Raw genomic sequence first — 10,060 nt, 5'->3', positions numbered from 1 at the left:
TCCAACGACAATCCCACTTCTGTGACGGGAATAACCAATACTCCTATGACAATCCCACCTCTGTGACGGGAATAACCAATACTCCTACGCCAATCCCACCTCTGTGACAGGAATAACCAATACTCCTGCGCCAATCCCACCTCTGTGACGGGAATAACCAATACTCCTACGACAATCCCACCTCTGTGACGGAATAACCAATACTCCTACGACAATCCCACCTCTGTGACGGAATAACCAATACTCCTACGACAATCCCACCTCTGTGACGGAATAACCAATACTCCTACGACAATCCCACCTCTGTGACAGGGGCTACGGAAGGGGGCGAGACCACGCCTATCAACCCACCCGAGTATCAGTCGTCACACGTAAAATTTCGGTGCACATCGACCCCTTACTGCATAGGTACTTGTCTTAGCTGCCGTACCCAAGGATAAAAAGAACCAACGTGCAAAACATATCAAACAAGGAGAGGCCTATGATACCCCTGTCTCAAGTAGAATAAGATCCCCAGGCCTATCAGGTTCCACAGGCCTAAGTCGCTTCCTAAGTGACGCGCCAAGGTAATCACTAAAAGCTAGGGAGGCTGATACGTGCCGGATACCTTAGTTATTAAAAATGTGCTAATGCCTCGACTTGTTGCATCATTTACCATACTTAACGTGACATGTTGTGCACCACACACACACACACACACACACACACACACACACACACACACACACACACACACACACACACACACACACACACACACACACACACACACACACACACACACACACAGAACCTGTCTCTCCATCAAATGCTTTCCTTAATACTTACTGTAAATTCAGCTTCAGTTTCTTTACCCTGTTTCTCAGAACTTAACGATAACCTGTTCTTGCCGCAGCTGCCGCCTCCACACAGCGCGTAACTCACAGCCAGGTTTTCCTTCTTGCTTGGCTTTATGCTGATCTCTTTCCATGTTGTGTATATGTATGCAAGTTTTTTTTTTTTATGCAAGGAAGAAGGAACCAAAGGCCAGAAGCCCGCAAATCGTTCCTTCCAAGAAAGAAAAAAAAACAATAGCAAAGAGAGCCAAATTCAACATCGTTCATTTCGAGATGCCTGGACACACTGCGTTTGAATGACTGGAGATCATAGGAAGTAGGAAATGCAGACAGGGAGACATTTCCGGAGTTGACCTGTTGCATAAATGAAAGACTGGAAGTATGGATGGGGTATATGTGCAGGAGTGGGTAAGAATGAGAGGGCAAAAGGAGTATGTATAGTTGTGGGTAAAAGGTGGAAGAAGAGCATAAGAGAGTATGGATAAGTTGGGTCAAGGATTATGCGGATAAGATTGAAAGTTGGAATACAAATGTGGGCGATTGTGTGTGTGTATGTGCCAACGCAAGATCGTGCAAGCAGAGTGAGAGAAGAGTTCTGGACAAATATGGAAGTGTGCATGGAAAAGTTTGGAAGGAATGAGAGAGTGTTTTTGATTGGTGATATGAATGGTAAAGTAGGGAATGTGAAGGTGGATGGAATAGTTGGTGAGTGGGGTGTGCATGCTGAGATAGATGAGACTGGCTATTAGTTAGTGGACATTTGTACCGGGAGGGGGTTGGTGATAGCCAATACCCTCTTCAGGCACAAAATGATCCACAGGTATACATGGCGAGTGATGAGAAGGGCGGGTGGTGAACTGAACGAAAGGAAGGCAATGATTGATTATGTGTGTGTGGATGAAAGGATGCGAAAATGTGTAATGCATGCAAGAGCTTATAGAGGTTGGGGGAGTGGACTTTCTGACCACTACTTGGTGGTGGCCAGAATCAAGATCCAATTAGGATGGAGAAATAGAAGAAGGGAAGGACGGGAAGAAGGAGTATTTGTCAGGAGGGTGTATAGGTAATAAGAGGATGAGAAAAAGGCAGAATATAATAGAGAAGTGGAGGAACGATTGGGCAAATATGAATTGGAGCAGATGGGGGACGTGGAAGGTGTGTGCAGGATATTTACAGAAGAAATATGTGCAGCATGTGATGTGGTATGTGGGATGAAGAGAAGATGGAGGGAGGTGCAAGGAACAGCGTGGTGAAATGAAGAGGTGAGACAGGCTGTGGCACAAAAGAAGAAAGCAAACAAAGAATGGATGAGAAATAGGGGTGTGGAAGAAGCTGAGAGGCGGGAGAGAGAGTTATATGTAGAAAGAGAGGGGTGAAAAGATTAGTAAGAGAGAGTAAGAAGAGAGCAGATGAGGAATTTGGAAGGAATTTGAGTGTAAAGTGGAGGGACTGTAAGAAAATGTTCTAGAAAGAGGTGAAAAGAGTAAGACAGGGTGGAAGTGAAGTTGGCAGGGGAGTGAACGATAAAAATGGTATATTACTAGTGGAGAAGGGAGAAAAAGTGAGCAGATGGAGAGAACACTTTAAGGAATTGTTGAACATAGAGGATGGAAGTAATGCGAGTATAAGTGGCTGGGGAATGGCTGGGAGAAAAAGGGAGGTGAGAAGACAGGAAGAAATCAGTAGGATAGAAGTTGTGGAAGCAATGAAGAAAGTTAAATTGGGGAAAGCCCCAGGAATTGATGGAGTATGTGGTGAAATGCTGAAGTATGGGGGAGAGATAATAGTAGAATGGCTGTGGAAGATGTGGAGATTGGCCTGGGAGGAAGGTAGAGTCCCAGAGGATTGGAAGTCAGGTATAATTATTCCCTTATACAAAGGAAAAAGGGAAAAAGAAGTGTGTGGTAATCATAGGGGCATCTGTCTTCTTAGTATAATAGGAAAAGTGTATGGTAGAATACTTATTGACAGTGTTAGAGAAAGAACAGAGTAATTAGTTGGAGAAGAACAGGGAGGCTTTAGGAAGAGAAGAGCTTGTGTAGATCAGATATTCATTCTTAGATCTTTAGTGGAAAAGTTTCTAGAGAAGGGAAAGAAGTTGTATTTGGCTTTCATGGATTTGGAGAAAGCATATGGCAGGGTGGATAGACAAGGATTGTGGAAAGTATTAAGAATATATGGAGTAGATGGGAAGTTGTTGAATGCTGTGAAGAGTATGTATGATTGTGCTAAGGCTGCAGTGCGTGTGGATGGTGAACTGAGTAATTTTTTCTCTTTGAAGGTTGGGTTGAAACATTGATGTGTCATGTCTCCATGGTTGTTCAATCTGTACGTGGATGGGGTAATAAAAGAGGTATAAGGTAGGGTAGTGGACGTTGGAGTGGCCCTGGTGAGAGAGGGTAGTGTTTGGAAATTCCCTGCACTGTTGTTTGCAGATGATACTGTGTTGTTGAGTGAAGACGAAGGGGAGCTGCAAGGCTTGGTGGATGAGTGTGGGAGAGGGTGTAAGAAACGGAATCTAAAGGTGAATGTAGGGAAGAGTAAAGTGATGGTCTTTGAGAGAGGTGAAGTCAGTGAATGTACAGCGAGGTTGGATGGTAAGGAATTGGAAAATGTGAGTGCGTTTAAGTACTTGGGTAGTGTGATGAGTAAGGATGGAGGTTTGGAGGGTGAAGTGCTTGAAAGGGTACAGCAGGGAAGAATGGTTGCTGGTTACTTGAAAGCAGTGATAAGAAGCAGGGAAGTGAGCATGGAAGTGAAAAAGCTACTACATGACAGTATTGTGATACCAACTCTAACGTATGGAAGTGAAGCTTGGACGTTGCTGGAAGGACACAAGTCAAGAGTGAGAGCAGTGGAAATGAGTTATTTAAGAGGAGCCTGTGGAGTCACATGGACAGAGAGGCTGACAAATGAGGATATAAAGGAGCGTTGTGATGTGGATGTGGATGTGATAGGTTGCGTTAGGAGGAATACACTGAGGTGGTTTGGCCATGTGGAGAGGATGGAGGGTGAAAGACTGACGAGGAGAGTGTATGTGAGTGAGGTGGAGGGGGAAGAGGGAGGGGGAGGCCGAGGATGAGATTGAGGGATGGGGTGGAGAGGTATATGAGAGAGGGGGGTGTGGGTTGGGAGCGGGGCAGTGAAATGGCGGGGGACAGGGCGACGTGGAGGCGATTTGTTTGTGGCCACCCCGAACGGGATTGAGGCGTCTGGCAATAGATAAATAGATAGTCTTTCCCTGGCCCTGCCTCACCGCCCACCACTATGTCGGCCTATCCCGCCTCAACATTACAACCACTTCATCTTTTTTATTGCCTCCCAGCACCGACCGTTGCTGAAAGACGTGTTACCACTCCAGCGCCACGCATCATACTGGGTGTAACCTGCCTGTCCCGCCTTGTACCACCAGCCCAACATCCAAACCCAGTCCATCCACCCCACCCATTTTTTCCCTTCAAATTAAACCCGGCAATTACCCGGACACTTACAACATCCACAGCATAGCTGGTGACCACCGAGATCTTTGAAAAACTGCAGTAGGTTTTCCTTAGGGTAATGTAGCGTGAAAAATGCTATATTAACAAGGGTCCAAGTTTCAGTCGTTGCAAAGCTGCAGTTGCTATTTTTTGGGGGGATAGGGGGGCTGAAAATCGCCTTCCTTGTACTTAGTCCATAAGTTCATCAGTAATCGTAGCTTCGGAGTTTTTGGGATTTGGGCCCATGTCGAGACAACATTTTAAAATAATAATAATAAAAAAAGTAGGCCCCTCAAATAATCTCCTGAGGTTTCACAAAGATCTAGTGAGGATCCACTCGATTCTCATCAAGGCATGCACGAACACTCACTGACATCCATCCCAGCCCATTCTGGCCGCTCCCTCCCCACACCTCTATTTCTACTAAGCTGTTAAATAGCATATCCCAGATAATAATGCTTCAAATACCAGCTCAGTTGTAACGCCCATTTTCACAAGCTGTGCTATCCCGTCATGGCTCTCCAACCAGAGCCATCACGACCCAGCCTGCCCCCTCATCATTTCCCACTCCATCAGTGCTGAAATACCTGAAGTGTCACTTCTCAAACACGTTATAGCTATTTTCCCTGATTTTTTGCACACACACTTATAAACATCGTATGACACGCTATTTACTGATGAAGGTGGGCTGCGAGGCGAAGTGACCTAAAAGTACCTGAAACGATCTAATTCATTGAAGCAATCCTCGCCTGATGTACTTCAGTGGAGCATGGCTGAAACGAACTACAGTGGCTAGACAGGATCTAAGCTGACCTGAATGGATGTGGCTGGATTGTGCTGGCTGTCGATTTATGTAACTATATAGCTCACTCACTCACTCAATCACACACACACACACACACACACACACACACACACACACACACACACATATATATATATATATATATATATATATATATATATATATATATATATATATATATATTGTGCATAACTAGCCGGGTGGTGCTACCTACGCGACATAATGGAGGAAGGATGTAAGTAGACGACTCTAAAAAACAGTGACCTAAATGGCTTTGAAATACCATGAATTGGCCTGATTTGGCCGGAATTGATGTGAAAGACCTTAACACACCTAAATGAGCCAGACTGAACTGGAATAGACGTAACGGAACTTGAACTGGCCTAACAGGACCTGAATGTTTCTGTACCGACCTGAACTGACATGATGTGGCGAGAATGAATGTGTGTCTCAGGACGCAGGGAAAAATGAAAACTACTGTTGCTCATAGTGTGATGGAAAAAAGAAACAGATAATGTCTGAAAGGAGGACGAGAAGGAGGGTATAGGTGGAGGATAATTTGATACCCTTGGAGTTAGAAAGGAGAGTCAGCCAACCACAGGCTTTGGGGCTCAATGCTGCAAGAGAATCAACTAACCACTGGATTTGAGGTTCCATGTTGCAAAAGAATCAACGAAACAGTTCCATGTTGCAAGAAAATCAACCATCCACTGGCTTGTGGGTTCCATGTTGAGAAAGAATCAACGGTTCACCGGCTTTGGGGTTCCATGTTGCAAGTGATTCGTCAGGTGGTATGCGATATATTATCATGAATCAAGTTCTTTTTTTGTTAATATATTTCATGAAAAATCTCATGATTGGCTACTGAGAGACATAATGAATAAAGAACACATTTTATTTTTTTTTTATGCCAGGAAGAAGGAACCAAAGGCCACGAGCCTGCAATAACTGTTCCTGCAAAGAGAAAAACAAAATACAAGAAAGAGCCAAATTCAAGATCCATTCATTTCTAGATGCCTGGACACACTGCGTTTGAAAGACTGGAGATCATAGCTAGCAGTAAATATAGACAGAGGAAGACAGTTCCAGAGTTGACCTGTTGCATAGATGAAGGACTGGGAGTAACGGTTAACTCTTACATTAGAGAGTTGGACAGAAAAGGGATGAGAGTTTGATGCTATACGGGTGTTACGCGCCCGTCGTAGAGGTGGAGGGATGCAAGCAGATAGTTCAGAGGAGCAGTGACCATTGAGGTAGTGATGGAAAAGAGATAAAGATGCAACAGTGCTGCGAAGAGACAGAGGTTGAAGGGAGCCAGTAAGAGGAGGAGAGTTAATGAGACGAAAAGCCTTTGACTCCACCCTATTGAGAAGAGCTGTATGTGGGGAGCCTCCCCACACGTGTGAGTTGTACTGCTGTGAAAATATATATTTTAATTCTTGCAGTTTCATGGCTATAATGTTTAGGTCAGTGGGTAGTTTTTGAAATAGCGTAGTCAGATATATCCTTGAAGAACCTTGTCATTACTGACTTTCTTTCTTTAGCTGAATAAAACAATCTGGTGGTAGAAACAAAGATTGAATATATTTAAGATTGTCGAACATTTTCAAGGGAGTACATAGTAGTCTTCTCACATTTCTAGTGCACTGATATACGTCATTGAAACCTGCAATGATTAATGAAAGCACAAACCAGATTTAAATGTGGTTTTGTATGATTTGATCCTCTTAGAAAATCAATGTGACAACGAAACATTTGTCTGGTGATACTTATCCAAGGAATAATTGTGCCAGGTTTGAGGCAAATTGGTGAAGAATTAATAAAGAAATGATATCAAGCCGAAGCCTTGAAAATCCAGTGATGTGGATACATAACGATATCGTGAAAATAAGGATAAGTTCACTAGTCTTAATATTGCCTATGTTGACTGACCTTTTTGACTTGAGGGGCCTGACATAGACAGTCCAGCCATACATCCACGATAGGTTAAGAGCCATTCACCCATTAACAAGGATTTCCAGTTATACCCACCACATACGACTAAGGAATCTGTCAAATTTTATATAATGCCACTGACATTTGTTACTGGGATGTTGAGCAAAAAATATATGAACACACTCCAAACAGGAATGGTAGTGTATTATAACAGGACTATCGTTGTCAGATGGAAAAATGAAACATATACCCGCGGTACATGTAATTTTCATGAGAACTTTCTTGCAGAGACATATAATTCCAGCATCTTTTCTGTAGAGAGACTTCTTTCTACATCACTACATCTACAAGTAAGTCTACTGTATGCCAGTCTATAACTGTGTTCAATTTCTAACGAAGTTAGCTCCAGATTTCTTCAGGGAGACGTAAACAAATATTTCAAGGGCATCATAATTTATTATTCATCCTACACATCGTATAAAAATAACAGCTAAATTGGTAAATCATAAAGAGATTACAAAAACTGGAAATCACCTTCGTGGATCTGGATGAAACAGTTATTACCTGAGTCTTGGGAAGAATCAGCGAAGAGTTACAAGGTTTGGAAAACAACTCCAGGAATATGGCACAGGTGAGAGAGAAGGGATATAGAGAAATGGACATGAATAAGGAAATGAGATACATGGATAATGGCCATTCGCTCTCCCAGCCCCACCGCCACAGGGACCTATTGTACGTCACCGTCACCCTCACCCTTATCGCCTGCCGAACGTGTGGGAGAATCCAACGCCGAAGTTGGTAGCCCTGTACGGCAAAGATGGAAGGACAAAGTTAGGGTTCTGAAAGTTTAAACAACCTATGCGTAGATAACTGTATGCTTCATCCAGAATGAATGCTATGTCCTTTACGCTACTTCACGACCCAGACACACCACATTCCTGTAGAATATTTACTATTGGAAGTGTTTAACGGAACAGTATGAAATTTCACTTTCGGCGGTTGACCAACGACCTTATTTAGGGTTGCTGTCTATGCGTTTCGTTTTGCCAGTGATATTGATTATCCAGTAATTATAGCGTCCATCTCAATATGTATAGTAGTCCTATCATGATTCCCTCCCCCAAAAGCAGAACACCAAAGCTTTAGTCCCTTTCCCATAATGGATAGCCTCTCTATCAAACACTCTCAACTCATAGCGTATAACAGACATACCACTGCCTCTTTCCTACATTCCTACCGTAGCATCTGTCCCATGTTAAAAAATATTACGATAGTCCTTTTCCCATACTGTAAAACAATCCTTTATATCACATTCATCCCTGGGCTCCAAAAACTCCTTTTCCACTCACCTGCCACTGCTGCCTCTTGAATGAGAGACTCCGATGTTAAAGGCGGTGTTCTTGTTGGGTCTGAACTCGTAGCCTGCGTTCACTCCCAGGTTCCTGCTGCTGCCCAGCCTGTGTGGGGCCAGACGGACAGACACAGGTAGTGAGCAGGTGGGGAAGAAATATGGTATATGGAGGAAACGAACAGATAAGTAATAAAGTTGTGTCGAGACAAAATTTTTATCGGCTCAAATAAACACACGAATAAAGCATGTACAATAACGATTAGTGATACGAGAACATGTCATAACAAAAGTAGAAATTATTATCCGGAGCGGCCAAGACTGATGTGGACTCAGCCCTGTAAGCGGACTCACCCTGGGACCTTGGTTCGGTCGACGGTGAGGCCGCCCGTGACTGTGTGTTTGTTGGATTTATGGCTGATGTTGATGTTGCCGCTGTCACGATGAGCGCTGGGGACAACCAAAACGTCATATTAGGTGACACTGTATATGATGCTACAGTATTAGGCTACACATTTCAGTATCCTTGTAGTTATTGCTATCAATAGTAGAATGATTTCCTGTATACGATTTTAGTGACTAAATGAAAACTAATTTCACCAAGATCAAGTGTCAATGTGATATAGCTTCGTTGTATGTAATCAAACCATGATACACAAAAATGCATGATTTAGTACTGCTAATAACTGTTCAGTACTTGATACAAACAGGCACCTTACCCGCCACCCAGATCTTCCCTGTTGACGCCTCCTGACACAGTGGTCTGTCTCCTTCTCCTCACACCTCCTTCCTCTAGAGACTTTCCTCCTGTCGATTCTTCAAGTTCAAGGGACGAGTATGGGTCGACTACAAAGACTACTGGGATGATTTCAGCGTCGACTCCTTCATCCTGTGAGTCGACTAGAGGCAGGGTGGAGGCCGTGCCCGGGAGTAGGAGCAGGAGGAAGGGAGAGACAGTGAGAACCAGGAAGCGCTGCATGTTGGTTGTCCTCACTGCTCAGTGAGTGTGATGCCTCCACCTGTCCCACCCACCAGTATATATATCCCGGGACACAGACAAGCACGGGGATTATCCCCATCACGTATGTCCATAGCCAACAATGACATTGTATTCGACCTTGAAGTGACGTAGCATCGTTGCCGAAGTGGAATTTCCAACAAACAACTCTTCCCTCTTGTCCTACAACTTTGCCTCGATGGTATTGTTGCGTCAGACGAAAACGTTGCCTAGACCAGGTTTTTGGAAATGAGTACAAAGATCTTTAATGTGGTTGGAAAAGATTAGAATTTCCCCTCTTACTCTCACACTGTCTCTATTATATATATTCCTATTTCCTCCCCTGCCTCTCTCTCTCTCTCTCTCTCTCTCTCTCATTTAAATTTATCTCATTCAGACTTCGTGCGTGTGAATGAGTGAGGATTAGCGAAAGTGTGTAAATGTGACTGTGTGAGTGAAAGTGAATTCGAATGCGTGCATGTGAGTGTGTGTGTGTGTGTGTGTGTGTGTGTGTGTGTGTGTGCTATAATATTCAGTTCATTAGTTTCCTGTACTCAGTGACATCCACTACACATATCCTAACTTTACTGTTCTGTCCTCGGGATGGCATGAGGCTGACCATGACTGCTCATGAAGAGGTCTAACAGTCTGTCTAGTATT

The 10,060-nt window shown here is 43.7% G+C and overlaps 1 protein-coding gene across 1 annotated transcript in view; it reads right to left on the bottom strand.

The window, feature by feature from the left end:
• The window catches only part of LOC145394448 (uncharacterized), a 32,773-nt gene extending 23,391 nt beyond the window's left edge, over nt 1-9,382 (bottom strand). The window contains exons 1-3 of the mRNA XM_080268309.1: nt 9,123-9,382; nt 8,758-8,853; nt 8,405-8,512 (exon numbers count right to left, since the gene is read on the bottom strand). Of these exons, the coding sequence (XP_080124435.1) occupies nt 8,405-8,512; nt 8,758-8,853; nt 9,123-9,382 (464 nt within the window). The remainder of the gene's footprint in view (nt 1-8,404; nt 8,513-8,757; nt 8,854-9,122) is intronic.
• Nucleotides 9,383-10,060: the final 678 nt, after the last annotated feature.

Source organism: Coenobita brevimanus, chromosome 27 (assembly GCF_032717465.1).
Source record: "Coenobita brevimanus isolate Jiangsu-jjx chromosome 27, ASM3271746v2, whole genome shotgun sequence".
NCBI lineage: Eukaryota > Metazoa > Arthropoda > Malacostraca > Decapoda > Coenobitidae > Coenobita > Coenobita brevimanus.
This window is presented reverse-complemented; position numbering and strand designations above follow the sequence as displayed.